Here is a 17,264-nt window from a genome sequence, read left to right on the forward strand (position 1 = left end):
AGCTTCTTCCAGTTGCCTTTGATTGAGTAAATTCGTATGAATAATGCACAAATCTATTTCCTGAAAAAATACCAGAGTATTTCTTTAATCTTGGAGGGAATGGTCAGATTCTTATTAGTAAATAATCTTGGCTAGTTTTTATGCCTCCCTAAACTGGGGGAGACATATTGTTTTTGCCCCGTCTGTCCGTCCTTCCATCACACTTCATTTCTGATCAATAACTGGAGAACCATTTGACCTAGAACCTTCAAACTTCACTGGATGGCAGGGCTTATGAAGTAGATGACCCCTATTGTTTTTTGGGTCACTCCATCAAAGGTCAAGGTCACAGGGGCCTGAACATGGAAAACCATTTTCAATTCATAACTTGAGAACCTCTTGACCCAGAATGTTGAAACTTAGTGGGATGATTGGACATGGCAAGTAGATGATCCCTATTGCAGCCAACCATCAGTGTCTCTTTGAGTTTTGCTCCTGTCCCCTATTGACTTCTTGCCTATATGACAATGCATTGGGGGAGAGATGCGTTTTTCTACAAAAGCATCTTCTAGTTATATGGGTGGGGTTCCATACCATACGTTTCGTTGCCTAAGTGTATATGCATTTTATATTTTTAGCTCACCTGTCACAAAGTGACAAGGCGAGCTTTTGTGATTGCGCAGCGTCTGTCGTGCATCCGTCCGTGCGTGCGTGTGTAAAATTTTGCTTGTGACCACTCTAGAGGTCACATTTTTCATGGGGTCTTTATGAAAATTGGTCAGAATGTTCACCTTAAAGATTTCTAGGTAAAGTTCGAAACTGGGTCACATGCGGTCAAAAACTAGGTCAGTAGGTCTAAAAATAGAAAAACCTTGTGACCTCTCTAGAGGCCATATATTTCACAAGATCTTCATGAAAATTGGTGAGTATGTTCACCTTGATGATATCTAGGTCAGGTTCGAAACTGGGTCACGTGCCATCAAAAACTAGGTCAATAGGTCAAATAATAGAAAAACTTCGTGACCTCTCTAGAGGTCATATTTTTCATGGGATCTGCATGAAAATTGGTCAGAATGTTCATCTTGATGATATCTAGGTCAAGTTCGAAACTGGGTCACGTCCGGTTCAAAACTAGGTCAGTAGGTCAAATAATAGAAAAACCTTGTGACCTCAGTAGAGCCCATAATTGTCATGGGATCTGCATGAAAATTGGTCAGAATGTTCATCTTGATAATATCTAGTTCAAGTTCGAAACTGGGTCATGTCTGATCCAAAACTAGGTCAGTAGGTCAAATAATAGAAAAACCTTGTGACCTCTGTAGAGGCCATATTTTTCATGGGATCTGCATGAAAATTGGTCAGAATGTTTATCTTGATGATATCTAGGTCAAGTTCGAAACTGGTTCATGTGCGGTCCAAAACTAGGTCAGTAGGTCTAAAAATAGAAAATCCTTGTGACCTCTCTAGAGGTCATATTTTTCATGGGATCTGCATGAAAATTTGTGAGAATGTTCATCTTGATGATATCTAGGTCAGATATGAAACTGGGTCACATGCGGTCCAAAACTAGGTCAGTAGGTCAGATAATAGAAAAACCTTGTGACCTCTCTAGAGGCCATATTTTTCATGGGATATGTATGAGAGTTGGTCTGAATGTTCATCTTGATGATATCTAGGTCAGGTTTAAAACCGGGTCAACTGCGGTTAAAAACTAGGTCATTAGGCCTAAACATAGAAAAACCTTTTGACCTCTCTGGAGGCCATATTTTTCAATGGATCTTCATGAAAATTGGTGAGAATGTTTACCTTGATGAAATCTAGGTCAAGTTCGAAACTAAGTCACGTGCAGTCAAAAACTAGGTCAGTGGGTCTAAAAATAGAAAAACCTTGTGACCTCTCTGGAGGCCATATTTTTCATGACATCTTCACGAAAATTGGTGAGTATGTTCACCTTGATGATATCTAGGTCAAGTACAAAACTGGGGCACATGCCTTCAAAAACTAGGTCATTATGTCAGATAATAGAAAAACCTTGTGACCTCTCTAGAGGCCATATTTTTCATGGGATATGTATGAAAATTGGTCTGAATGTTCATCTTGATGATATCTAGGTCAGATTTGAAACCGGGTCAACTGCGGTCAAAAGCTAGGTCATTAGGTCTAAACATAGAAAAACTTTTTAACCTCTCTAGAGGCCATATTTTTCTATCGATCTTCATGAAAATTGGTGAGAATGTTTACCTTGATGAAATCTAGGTCAAGTACAAAACTGGGGCACATGCCTTCAAAAACTAGGTCATTATGTGAGATAATAGAAAAACCTTGTGACCTCTCTAGAGGCCATATTTTTCAATGGATCTCCATGAAAATTGGTCAGAATTTTTATCTTGATGATATCTAGGTCAAGTTCAGAACTAGGTCACATGAGCTCAAAAACTAGGTCACTATGTCAAATAATAGAAAAAAACGACGTCATACTCAGTTCATGTGGGGACAGGTGAGCGATTCAGGACCATCATGGTCCTCTTGTTTTGTAATAATAAACTAAATGGTTGTAGCTTATGTTTCATTTTGATATTCTAGACACCTAAAGAAATTGGAACATAGATCAGGTTTAAGTGTCCCTATTAGCAAGTGAAAAACTTCCAGAAAAAATGACAGGAAAACTCATTTAATCTGTTTGATAGTAAATGAAATAGAAATGACTTGGCTGTGAATAGCGCTTGATTTTAATGTTGCTTTATTTGTCAGACTTTAATTTTGTGGGAAAAGTTCTAAGTTTTATGCAACTAGCTATCAAATTCTATCACAGTAATAACTAATGTGTTTGATTGAAACTTAACACATTAGCAGTCATAAGTCTAAGACCTACTGAAATATCCCAGTAAAGTCACTCTTGGATAAGTTCATTATAAATTATAGCCCATTTAGTAATTTTGTATAACACAATTTCGCTTGTGCAGTTGCTATGTAATGCGAGGGGTATTGCTTGGAACTTCATATAGATTTTATGCAACAAAAACATCCTATTTGTTAAACTGAGTGGAGTCAGATGACTGTGATGAAATCAGTTCAAATTGTGGCACAAGTTTGATTAGTGTTTTTGTTATCATTGCAACAATAGAATTTTGATTTGTGATAAATAGTAATAATTTTTAGCTCGACTTTTCGAAGAAAAAGTAGAGCTATTGTACTCGCCCCGGCATTGGCGTCGCCGTTGGTTAAAGTTCTTGATAAAGTCAAATATCTCTGTTACTATTAAAGCTATTGACTTGAATCTTAAAATACTTATTTACTATCAAAGTCTACACCGGGAGACACGATTCCCATAACTCTGATTTGAATTTTGACAGAATTATGCCCCTTTTTAACTGAGATATTTTGGTTAAAGTTTTTAATAAAGTCAAATATCTCTGTTACTGTCAAAGCTTTTGACTTGAAACTTAAAATACTTGTTTACTGTCAAAGTCTACACAGGAGAAACAATGCCCATAATCTGATTTGAATTTTGACAGAATTATGTCCCTTTTTAACTTGGAACTTTTTGTTAAAATTTTTGATAAAGTCAGATATCTCTGTTGCTATTAAAGCTTTTGACTTGAAACTCAAAATAGTTATTTAGTATGAAAGTCTGCACCAGGAGACACAATTCCCATAACTCTGATTTGAATTTTGACAGAGTTATGTCCCTTTTTAACTTGGATTTTTTTTTACTGGCAAAGCTCTAATTCAGAGTCAAGCACTTCGAAAAGTCGAGCGCGCTGTCTTACAAACAGCTCTTGTTGTATGTGTTGCCTCCCCCTAATAGCACTTGTTCAGCTTACAAATTGTTAATAGTCTAGATTGAACAAAGTCTTGTTGACAGCTACATTTAAAATTAATTTTCTAGGCCATCAGATAAGCATTTTTATTACAGTTGTACAAGGTTATGATAAGCTATATATATACTTGCAGGTATTGCCCATCTTGTATTTGAAAAATCTGGTAATCACTATACATGGCGGAAGGTGACAACAACTGTGCATAATATTATTGTTGGTAAACTGTGGGTAGATCACCATGGAGAAATGGACATCAAGAACCATAAAACAGGAGATAATTGTCACCTGAAGTATTACCCGTATAGCTACTTTTCTAGAGATAAACCCCGCAAGGTGAGATAGTCTTTCTTGTAAGAAAATGAAAAAATTACAGACAGGTGGTGAATTTATTGATATGTACATGTATTTTGTTTATACATTTTAATCAGCAAAATTTACACCTTTGCTTTATTTTAACTCGTTACGTATACATCGTATAGTATAGGGGCCTCCGTGGCTGAGTTGTTATGGTCACTGACTTCGAATCATTTGCCCCTCAACGATGTGGGTCCGAGCTTCACCTGTGGCATCGAATTCTTCATGTGAGGAAGTCATCCAGCTGGCTTATGGAAAGTCGGTTCTACCCAGGTGCCTGCCTATGGTAAAACAATGCACGAAAGGGCACCTGGGGTCTTCCACCACCATCAAAGGCTTGAAAGTCTCCATATGGCCTATAATTGGGTCGGTGCAACATTTAACACAAAAAAGTATTTACATATATGTATAGTACAAGATCAGTACTACAGTTTATTTGAATTACTGTAAAATCATTTCATGTCCTGGCCTTGAAGCTTCATGGTTTTTGGCCAAGACAGTTAATTAGTTACAAATTCATTTATGAATTCATGCTTTTCAACTTTTAAAGATAAAATGAACAGGAGTTTCACATGTTCATTTGGACTTAATTTTGTGAATTGACAGAAGTCCATGAAAATTAATGATTTCACAGTATCAAACAGTTGCAGTAACTGTTGCATTTCACTGCCAGTAGAAAATTTATGTTTGTTAACATACTGAAATCCCAGCTCTTCCATTATCATATTTGATATACAAGCCACGTATACAGTAATCATACTTTATCTTATGTTGTAAAAGGGAGTCATACAACTTCAGCATGAAAGGTTGCATCCAGTAACTGGTCTTTGAATTCAGTTCAGTTACCCTTCAGACAAATTTTGAATGTTATGTCACAACCCGATACAAACTTTCTCTTGCAAGGTGAATGTTCAGTTCAACAGAAATAAAGAATAACATAAACATAATGACATTTACAGACATATAACTTTCTGTGTTACAGGTAACAGGAGTGGTAACAGATGCAAATGATGCAGCTAAATGGGTGATTACAGGGACTTGGGATACACAAATGGAGGTTGCTCAAGTTCTTCAAGTAGACGAGTCATCTAAAAGACCAGTTTTTGCTACTGGTCCTAAAAGACTTCTATGGAAGAGGGTGTTACCACCGTAAGAAATTACTTTTATCTGTTTATTTGCATAATCCTGTTGGAAGTGTATAATATTTCTGTTGAAAATGTCATAATTATTCAAAGGTGGAGGTAAAATGTAAAATGCTCTTCATTTTCACAAAATTTGGTAAGGTTTATTGTTCAGACATCTAAAATAGAAAGTGTTTTTTTCATATATATACATACCAGACATAGATGACTGTACAATAATATAAAATGGTTTCCTTTGACGTATGATAGTCAGAATTAGCCACCCTCACTTGTAAAGCATCAAATGTGTGTTGCCAACCAGTATTGCGGTGTACAACCCAGGTCACTGTACAACCGAGGTCACTAGGTTCAAGGTCAAAGTCACACCAGGTCAAGGTCATGATCACAGCGTTTTACTTTTCCTGTATCAAAGCAGCATCTGGAGGTATTGATCGCCTTTACTGGTAAGCTCTAGTTAGATTGGTTTGTACAGTGCAGTTGAGTGAACACCACTGTGAATACTGAATCATTTTTGGGCTGCACAGTGGATGTTACTGTACTAAAAATATACTCCACAGTGGATGTAACTGTACTAAGAATTATATGTCCTGGGAAACAAAACCTTTGTAGAGAGAAACTTGCCGCTGATAATCATCTTTAGCTACAACTATACTGTATCTGGTAATTGGTACATATTTATTACAGGATCATTATCTCCATGAATGTGATTATAATCAGACTGGATGCAAAATGACAGGAGAATGAATTGTTTGTAATTTCTTTGCTTTTTAAACAGACCAGGATCAGATAAGATGTATTTCTTCACACAACTTGCAATACAACTGAATGAGCCAGAGGATGATGTGGCACCTACAGATTCTCGGAAGCGACCAGACGAGCGGCATATGGAGAATGGAGACTGGGATGAAGCAAACCGGGTAAAAGTTCAGCTGGAGGAGAAACAGAGAACAAAGAGAAAGAAGATGGAGGCTGAGGCAGAGGCTTGCCTCAAGAGAGGTGGGGTTTTAGAGAGTTTTTGTGTGCTTTGTTTTATTTGTTGTTTTTTTTTTTTTGCTTTAATAGTATCTATATAGACCTGAAAGATGTAGGGTATCAAATTGTTTGATCGTTACCATGCAGACTGGGCTCAAATTTTCATTTACATAAGTTTTAGAGGTACTTGCAGAAAGGAATTTTGAAGGGACCACGATTCATGGTACTGTAAAATCAGAAATTTTCGCGAGGCACATATTTCGCGAAAATGGATTACAAAACTAGTTCGCGAGGTAAAGTTTTAGCGAGGGGAGCACGTTCGGTATAATTTTCGCCAGTTAAGTCTTACCTGTGGGTGATTCCGCTTGCTATCCTACTTCGACCGTTCAAAGTCAGTTGTTATGTTCAAAAACAGTTATGTTACCGATATTGAATCCTTGTTTACAATTACCAAGGTGGGTGCAATTATTCGCACGACTACTTTTTAGCTCGACTATTCATAGAATAGTGAGCTATTGCACTCGCCCATGCGTCGGCGTCGGCGTCTGCGTCCGCGTCCGCGTCCCGATTTTGGTTAAGGTTTTGTATGTAAGCTGGTGTCTCAGTAACCACTTGTGGGAATGGATTGAAACTTCACACACTTATTCACTGTGACAAACTGACTTACATTGCACAGGTTCCATAACTCTATTTTGCTTTTTTACAAAATTATGCCCCTTTTTCGACTTAGAAATTTTTGGTTAAGGTTTTGTATGTAAGCTGGTATCTCAGTACTTACTAATGGGAATGGATTGAAACTTCACATACTTGTTCACTATCATGATCTGACATGCACTAAGCAAGTCCCATAACTCTACTCTCTTTTTTTTCAAAATTATGCCCCTTTTTCGACTTAGCAGTTTTTGGTTAAATTTTTGTATGTAATCTGATATCTCAGTATCCACTAATTGGAATGGATTGAAACTTCACACACTTGTTCACTGTCATGATCTAACATGCACTGTGAAGGTCCCATAACTCTACTTGGCATTTTTACAAAATTATGCCCCTTTGACTTAGCAGTTTTTTGTTAAGTTTTTGTATGTAAGCTGGTATCTCAGTATCCACAAATTGGAAAGGATTGAAACTTCACACACTTGTTCACTGTCATGATATGACATGCAGTACAGAGGTTCAATACCTCTACTTTGCATTTTACAAAGTTATGCCCCTTTTTCAACTTTTGTATTCATTCAATTGACAAGGCTGTTGAATAGTCGAGCGTTGCTGTCCTCCGACAGCTCTTGTTTGATAGTTTGTTACTGTCGTCTATTGTGTAGTACAATAGCCATTATGTGCGTTTATCGTAGGTGACTGAGATGTGCTCAGAAAATGAGAATAAAATATTTAACCATTTACTTGAGTTTGTTATTCCATAATTCAGTGTATCTGTGTGTTTGCCTGTGCAGATGTTTTGCTAAAATAAATAGGATGTTGCGTTGGTTGAAACAATCTGAAAATCCCAAAACAATGGATCAGATCCCGAACAAACAGTTCAAAGATATAATCAAGTCTTAATTTTCTGAATATTATACAGAACAAGTTGCGAAGGGGTTACGTGAAAATAAACCCAGCGACAGTGTTGACATTTCCACAAAAACGGGGAAGCCTCTTCATGCTAAATGGATCCAAATAGCTTTTGAAAAAATGAGCAAAACAGCAGATCAGTTCGTTAAGGCATTCAACAACTGTGGAATTTACGCTAAGTAATAGTATTCATTATGATGCTCTGTTGGATGATTATCGGAGCAGATAAAGTTCGTAATCATTTTGTAACCCGTTTGTTAGTGTTTTATTCATTCCCTTGTGCATAACCATAAAGTCCGTGTAATCCGGACTGCAGAGTGGGGGCCGCCATGTTTATTTTGAAATGGACGTTCGTGAAAATTTATGGATATATAAGGTAATATTTCAGCGAGGATAAATTTTCGCGAGAATATTCTATTCGTGAATATAGCGAAAATTAATCCCTCGCGAAAATTTCTGATTTTACAGTAATATGATAATCTTATGATAACAGGGAGGAGGGGTTGGGTTCTAGAGAAATATTTGTGTTTGAGAAACTGTCTTGTCATTAAGGAGAAAAAATTAAGAGAATCAACTGGAATTATAATAATCAAGGCAGTTTCTTTTAACCCAGTGCAAAAATGAAATATTCATAAAGTGATTGTGTGTTACAGGTGAGGAGCCACCATGTCATGAGCCCATGTGGTTTAAAAGAAGTAAAGACGAGATTACAGGAGAACCGATTTACAAGTCAACAGACAAATACTGGAAGTGCAAGGAGAGCCAGGATTGGACGGGATGTCCTGATATATATCTGTGATACACTGATAAACTTGTGTAAACTTTATAATTTATTTTGTGCGATTTTTCCCCGTTGATGAAGAGAATACAGAGCGATTATGAAAACTATAGGAAAGGTGTGGTAGTCAGCCATTGAAATGTTCAAGGAGTGTTCATAGATGATGAGACATGTTTGGAAGTGAGTTGATTTTGCGACAGCCAACAGGAATATTACCTCCAGTAAAAGAGGTTTTCATTTATCTTGACCATTGATATGATTGCAATATTTATGACAGAATTGCTTCTTTGATTCTACAGGTAAAATCTGTATGCCTAACGTAAATCTTATATGCATTTGCCTAAATACCATTTATACATTTAGGCAAGCAAAAACTATGTTAATACTTCCTTGAAAAATTTCTGTATCAGAAATATAGTGTGGGTGTTGTTAGACAAGAGATTGCAGGGATAAGAATAAATGAAAACCTATTAAGCTTGTTGAAACTGTTGGTTTGTCTGAAAATTTAGATTTGACATATACTAAATTGTTACATTTTTTTGACTTACAAATTTTGTAGTTCCCTGAAATTTAAGATGGTCATTAATGTTTGAACTAAAACTTGATTAAATAGGTTGAGGAAATGGTGTATCCGGAAACTAAAGCATCAGCTAAAAGTTTGACAAATGTGCCAACAAGAAGTTGTGAGGTTATGAATGTAACAGTACATATATTTATCAATGCAGTCAGCATACTTAGGGACTTTTTGGCACAGTCTAATTTTGGACTATTTAACAAAAACTGTGATTTTAGCATGCCCCATGTGGGGTGCGCTACAGTGAATTATATCAAAGCTAGTTACAGTACATATGATTTTCATCTTTCAATGGATGAATGTTGCTAATTAGGCCAATTAAGCCATGACCAAAATTATACCCCAGTATGGTATAGGGTTGTTACCAGTATTTTGTTGTATTCAGAACAAAAAAAATCATCCATTCATATACATCCAACATCATCACAAATGGAGTATTAAATATTGATAATCTGTGACATTTTGTCATTTAAGGGGTTTAAAAGCAATAACTAATTTTTATGCCACACTTTTTTTGCACTTGAATATATTTCTTTTCCTGTACTGCAGATTGACTGTGGTTTTATTTTTTGCAAATTTTTGTGAACAAAATGACCAATAAAACAAATTAGTGTTTAAATGCGTGATCTCAAAACCAGCTACATGACTTGATTTCCAGATCACAAGTAAAGCTTTTGATTAGCAAATCTCTAGATAAAACTGATCAGAAGTTTGCGTGCTACTATACATTTTGATCATTTCCAGTGATAACTTTCCACCTTCACAAAGCACACAGATAAGTTGAACACTGCTAATGCAAAGTGTTTATTTGATTCACAGGCATTAAATTTACTGTTCTTAGAGTTTTAACCAAAGATTGCATGATACCCCTTTCAGGCTATTTGTTTAACTTAGACATTGTTTGTTGCAAATACAGTCTTGGGTGGCTTTAAGCAGGTGAAAAACTAAAAATGGCTTCAACCCACTCTGTACAGTTGTTCAGTGTTGAACAACTGTTGGGCTTCCAAATAAGTAATATTTTTTTTACATATGATTAACTATATCTTGTATTAACATAAAGTGGAGGTAGTAACTAAGCTCAGTGTTATCTTTAAAAAATAGGTTGACAAACTTATTGTGCTGAAACTTCTTATAAATATTTAGTTTTAGCCTCTAGTCAAAAAGTCAACCTTAGAATGTTGGTGAAAATATACCCAATGTTAGTTGTGTACAACAGATATTAATAGGGTTAAAACAAGAAACATTTAATTGCATCTTTTTTAATCAAGTGTAATCTTCTTTTTTTTCAGTAAAATTTGAATATGTGATAGTTTGCATTTCAGTCAGGTTATACATTGTTGTTATTTCTAAGATTTCATCTTCTAGTGCAATTTATTTTGTTTTTTTCATCAATGAAGAACCTCAAAATCATTTACCTAACTGTATATATTATCCGATATATACCCCAATTCTAAACTTACAGAAGATAATTTGTAACTCAGACTCACAGCTAATGTACTAGGGGTACAAGGTTATGTACCAGGGGTACCAGCTAATGTACTGTGTTTCAGCTAGGGTACCAGATTATAAAACCAAGAGACCGATCTCATATAACTCAAGAAGCTGATTGGTTGATTCTGATCTCAATCATGACCTTGACAAATGGCAAGAAAGTGGTCAAGTGGTCTGAGACTTGTCGCCAAACCGAGGTTTATAATTGGTAACCAGGTCCTGCTTTCAACCATGTTCTCAAACTCATTGGTGAATGAACATTTCTTTGGAAAAAGAAACAGAAAAAATGTCAATTTGTGAAATAAAATTGATCTGCAGAGCAAGATGAAAGTCAAATATGAATGTTTTTTCCAAGCTATTTGAGTGGGGTGGGGGCGGGGGCGAGGGGGCTCTGCTTGAGAATGTTGGATTGGAGGCATGATGAAGTTTTATGGAAAACAGTTTGTTACCTCCCCTCATATTATGAACTGCAAGGGACTTTGTAATTTGAAAATAATGAAATTTTTCATCTTTGGGGAAATAACAAATCACTTCACATGAGACTAAACTGCAGCATGTGGCTTTATGCATGAGATTCATGGGCAAATTTGTGCTAAATGTGACACTGGTAGTCCTAATTGTATAGATTTGTGATATATTTATCATGTCCTGTAAATTCTGAAATATGTTACAAGCCAAAATTTATATATTATCTGCAGTATTTAATCATTGTATGTGGTTGAAAGTTAGTAATTTTTTGTTCAATTTTTATATTTCTTGGGGGGAAAACATGTTTTGAAATGGTATATTCTGAAAAAGTTGTAACTGAACTTGTTAATGAGCTATGCTTATGATTGTAAATCTGTCAACAATGATTTGTTTCACAAAATGCTTACAAATAAATTTGTATAAAATACTGGCTGTCCGATATTTCAAGCAGTTTAATTCCCATTATGCTGTGAAATCAGTTAAATTCTCTTCTTCTTTTTTTTTTGGCAAAATCAGGTAGTATGAGGTAAATTGAAAGTTAGAAAATTAAATAGGAACTTCTTTTGTTCTGTTAGGATATAATTTTGGTAATTGAGGCAACCTGAAAATGTACAACAGGAAGTACCCCTGAAATTATAATGACGCTGAGAAGTATTTGATTGATTTAGAATAATATGTTCCGAAGGGAGATAATACTTCTGATTTATTTCTTCCAGCCATAAAATGAAATTTACTTGCTCATGTATGGTCCATCTTGACACATATTGTAAATATTCACTTTATATATTAATACCTGTACAGTAAAACAGTGTATATGAATTGACAGTAGATACGTGTTTATGTTATTTGAAACTGTGATTTGATGTTTTAATGCAGTGTAAGATTTATTGAGAATTGTAAGTTCTTCCTGTATTAAGCATCCATGAAACCTGGGTTTATATGTATATTATTCAGCGTAGAGACTTAAAAAACAGGGTTCGAGATTGTAAAACTGAGTTTTGAGACAAGTCTCATAATGCTGCCTTGCCATTGGACAGTTCCAATTTTGAGCTCAAAATCGACCAATCAGATGCTTGATATTGGAGACTGGTGTCCAAACCCATTTTATAACCTTGAGTCCTGTATTTGCAGCTCTTGAAGCAAGAAACTCATTGGCTAATGGCATTTTGTACTTGTGACTTATTCCAGGAACTAGTAAAACTCCATGTGTTCATTATTGGCTTAAAAGTTACGTAGACTTCCAATCTTTGAATTAGTTTTATTTTATGTTTATGTATCCGTCATACTTAGCAAGTTAAAATTTAATGTTAAAAATGTACAGGTTTATTACTGTTTTTCCTGTTCAGTCAGTAAATTACATTTGCAACACATGACAGTCGCAGTGTTTTTCCATATTGAAAACTGTATTCCATATTGCACTGTTCAAAATTTGGAACCAGTTCCTGTATTAACAAAGTGGTTTAACATGTTCACTGATAAAAGACAGTAAATTCTACCTCAGTATTATTGACACACTTTTTCTTTAATACAGACATTCATTTTGATAACCTTTATGTATAGGTTCTGCTAGTCTGTTTTTGTTTTTCGTTTAACAAAAAGAGAAAAATAAAGTTTGTAATTGAAAGTTTTTTTCGCAATTTTCAGTGAATACAGGATTTGCACAACTCTTTACCCAGCTAAAGAAGGATACTTGACTTGTTGGCAACCTGTTGGCCGGGTCAGTAGGTTTTTCTGCAGGTTTTCAGCCAAATATTTTCATACTGTACATAGATATATGGAAAAATATCTACAACTACAATTCTTTCAGTTGAAAAAATAGGGCTGGTGTGAATTGAGGATGTTAACATCAATTTTGATATTCAGTCTGTCTCCGCTACTTCCAGATTATGTAAGAAACAGGCTATTTTGCATTGTTCTTTCTGTGATAAGGATAAAACAATACATGTATCCATCCTTCTTGTAATTTGAAAGTATTTCATACTTTAACCTTTACCCTGCTAAATTGCTTAAATGGACTGGTTTATCATTCAGTTTTATTCAAAGGGGTATTCACTGAAAAATTTACTGACTGAATAGCGAATAGTGCAGATCATGATCAGCCTGCACAGATCTTTGTCTGCACTGCTTGCAAAGGCAAAACCACTTGCCACAGCAGGCTAAAGATTAACTGATTCATATAGCATTCCTTTTTAGATATTTCAGTAAGTATGCGCAGTGTCAAAATTCAGATCAGTTCCAATTTAACCTAATTTACATGTATGCATTACTGAAATATTTGATTGGAATTTGACATTAAAAATTGTGAACATTTCTGTTCAAATAAGCACTCAATTCAATGATCTTAAATTTTTTTTTAGCATTCTCTTACTTATCTCAATCTTCCTATTATGTTATGTGAACCGCGTTTCAGAATATTTATTAATATACAGTAAAACCTGCTTTAGCGGTAACCTCTATTTAGCAGCCAACCTGTCTTAAGCAGCCATTGTCTCATTTCCCAGAATGGTCATTCATTCTATAAATTACCTGCATTAAGCAGCAGACGCTTTTTCCCACTCCCTTGGCTGACTGCTTAAGACAGGTTTTACTGTACACATGCTGTTTTCTATTCCCTGTATGCCAACATATCTATTTCTTTACTACAACATGTTTTATATTTGCACTGAATCCTATTCTTGCCAGTATTCCTAGTAGATATACATGTTTGAATAGACTTTTGCTTCTTCCTTTTTTTCCCAAAAAAGATTGTAACTCATTTTTATTAGTTGCCAGACATGCCTGTACAATCTATTCAACATTAGGTCACATTCTTTGAAATAATAATGTACACATAAGTAGATGAATTATTTCATTTTGATTTTTTAAGTAGAACTAAATAATTGCTTGAATTTTAGCACACACAAAAGGGAGTGACATGGAGTATACACAGCCTTGTTCAGTTTTCCTGAATTTAAATAGTATTATTAAACTACCACATTGTTGTCTGTCATATTTGATTGCTTTCGTATTTAGTCAGATAGTGTTATTTACTTATAATTAAGATTGATCACTCTTACCTTACTTCCGCTAATGACAATTTGAGTATGAAACAAAGTGGAACCTGTACTGTCTTACTTTTGCATGATGTAAGAAATGCGTGATAAGGTCTGAACATTTAGTTTTACTGTATCTGATTCCATACCTGATATTTTTATTTTGAGATGTTAAACCAAAAATTTTAATCCACCATATATTTGCACTATGTTGATGCGCTGTTAAAGCCAGAACAACATCTGTCTAAAGCTTTGATATTATGTAACATAACAAGATATAAGGCACAAGTTCCTATAAATGCAGTTTAGGTTGTCGACTACTAAAACATGAAATAAAATGGACTAAAACATTACCCAGTTTCCTTAAATTTCTGTCTGATCTATTTTCCTTTTAAAATAATAACAGATTTAAGGACACTTTACATGAACATTGTAACATGACAGTTGTGCAAAATCTTAGTTATGTCAGTTTGTTAGACAGACTTGATATTGGCTGGTTTTTAGTATTAAGTCTTGATTTCAAGCTCATCTATTGATAGATACCATCAACAAAAGTGATATTTTACTTGTCTGAGAAGATAATTATTTGACAAATACTTGCTTTTAATTTGTATGTAAAGTTTCATTAGTTAAATGAAGTTATGTTTCACACCATTACTAAAGCACATGTGTGCCACCATGTTAAGGATTTTTTTTGCAAAACTATTTTCTATTGACAAATGATGTGTTCATTATGTTTTGTTGGTCCCATTATATTTGGAGAATATTTTGAACCATAGAAAAGGATTAAAATTTCAACAAGTTTTAACCAGATTGTCCATTCTAATTTGACGGCTCACATGTATATGTTATGTATTAAGTGTCACAAAATTTCCAGAGGTCGGCAGTTTGCATTTTAGCCATTTTGTATGGTTTAAGACTCCCTTTGTTAATGAACATGAATTAGAAATGGTACATACTTGCAACACATTGAAATGTTTCAGTTTTATGTGCCATTCCTTTGTGTTAAATTAATACTGTGTTTTGTATTTATATTTTGTTGGGTGAGCACCCACAGATTTTGTTAATTATGTGAAAAATTGGCAATAAAATATGATCACCACATTAATAAATCTGAATTGTTTTATCTATCCTTGAATAGAGTTTGAAACTGTTGTTGGACTCCGGGCTAGCAGTGCATCTGTCTGTTTGTCTGGATGGAAATTTGTGTGCAGTCTCCCAATATTAATTTTCATGTATGAAGTAATTTTGAAAAAAAAAATTCAATTCAAGATGATTGCAGACTCAGGTATGCAGTAACTTTGTTGAAATATATTGCAGCCCGTTTGCTTAGCGGGCTTCTTTATAAATTAATGAACCTTGTAATTAATAGAAATGTTGTCTCGTGGATTAGATCTCTTCTGAAAAATTGCTCACAAACAGTTGTAGAAGGCTCTCGTTCAGATTCAGTAGCGGTGCTGTCTGGGGTACCCCAATGTTCTGTCCTGGGTCCCTATCTTTTCCTCTGTTACATAAACGATCTTCCCAATTTAGTTTAAAGTCCGGCTCTTTGCCAATCACTCCATACTATATCTAACAATTCACTCCTCTATAGATACTGTTAAGACTCCAAAATGATTTAACTAAATTAGAAAAATGAGTATCTCAATGGTCAATGGAATTCAATCCTGATAAATGTGAAGTAATCAGAATTTCAAAAAAAAAAAAAACAACATTTTGTCCACTTTAATGCTGTCCCCGACCTCTCAACCTTTATCAGAAATTGATACTTGATAGTAGTCTTGTAGAAGTAGAAGAGCGCAGATCTATGGATCACAGAGTCATGAGTTCGATCCTCTGGCGAGGCGTGTGTTCTTGACGATTTGCTAAAATACAATGTACATTGTGTCTGAAATTCGTCCTCCACCTCTGGTTGTCAGTTACTTGGGGAGAACAGATTATTACTGGTACAGAATCCAGGAACACTGGTTAGGTTAACTGCCAGCCGTTGCATAACTGAAATACTGTTGAAAAACGGCGTTAAACCCCAAACAAACAAAAATGTACATGTATTGTACAAGCCAGACTTACATTGCTCATTGTTGTAATATCCTAAATAGTATTCCCTGTATATTCTGAATAAACTTTTCTAGTGATGTTACACAACCAAAGCCTTTTAAGAGTCAAATTCTTAACTTCATTTTCAAGACTGACTATCTTAAAACTGACAAAACGAAGAGAAAACTGCGTCAAGAGAGATTTACTAGTATGTCAAATTTGCACACTACTTGGTCATCATTACACTGCTATGGCCAGGTATTACACTGCTATGGCCAGGTATTGTTAGTCAAGATTGAAATTTAAGTTTTATTTCATCAAATTCAATATTATTTCTCGCTTCTACCAACAAGTTAAAACACACCCCAATGAAATGTAGGGTAAGCAAAAAGCTAGTATATTCTCCAGATGGTTTCCTGTGCTGGTTCATTAGTACTGTTAAGACCACATTGATGGTTTTGCATTGTGGTAAGAAGCAAGATAGGAATATTTTGGGCATGTTCCAAGGAAAATGCCTTTTCTCCAAGATCAGGTTTGTTAGCAATTTTTCAACAATTTCTCTGTTATGTTCGGTGGGCATTTCCTGAATTCAATTCCAGTACTAGTCTTTTTTTTTTTCTCGCAAATAACTGCCAACGTCTCCACGGATCTGAGGTGGAGGACGAAATGACTTCAGACACAATGTTTTTTATGAAACTGTCGCAAAGAATATACACCTCCGCGTGGGGATTGAACTCACAGCACTATCATCTGTAGATTGCACTCTTCCTATTATTATTTTTTTTAACTGAACAGACACGCTTCCAAGGTCAAAGTAACCTATCTGTTACTTTGTCTGCATTGTAGTTACACAGTAAAATGTATGACAGCACAGTTGGAAGGCAATATTTCATATTTTTTATAAGGGATTGTTGTCAAATTTGAAATAATATTACAATCTCAGTAGAAAGTGGAAATTGAAGTTTGTGTTACAGCAGTTCAATTTTTATTGTTATCACAAACAACAGAAAACAAGCAACATTTTAAGAAATGATCAACAAAATGAGACTA

The 17,264-nt window shown here is 35.0% G+C and overlaps 1 protein-coding gene across 2 annotated transcripts in view; it reads left to right on the forward strand.

Annotated features, from left to right (window-relative positions):
• The window catches only part of LOC123534300 (oxysterol-binding protein 1-like), a 44,209-nt gene extending 28,930 nt beyond the window's left edge, over positions 1–15,279 (forward strand). For both annotated transcript variants that reach the window (XM_045316470.2, XM_045316471.2), the window contains exons 10-13: positions 3,934–4,133; positions 5,137–5,303; positions 6,072–6,292; positions 8,488–15,279. In XM_045316470.2, coding sequence (XP_045172405.2) covers positions 3,934–4,133; positions 5,137–5,303; positions 6,072–6,292; positions 8,488–8,633 — 734 coding nt within the window. In that variant the 3' untranslated portion in view covers positions 8,634–15,279. The remainder of the gene's footprint in view (positions 1–3,933; positions 4,134–5,136; positions 5,304–6,071; positions 6,293–8,487) is intronic.
• The last annotated feature ends 1,985 nt before the right edge of the window (positions 15,280–17,264 follow it).

Source organism: Mercenaria mercenaria, chromosome 12, assembly GCF_021730395.1.
Source record: "Mercenaria mercenaria strain notata chromosome 12, MADL_Memer_1, whole genome shotgun sequence".
Lineage (NCBI taxonomy): Eukaryota > Metazoa > Mollusca > Bivalvia > Venerida > Veneridae > Mercenaria > Mercenaria mercenaria.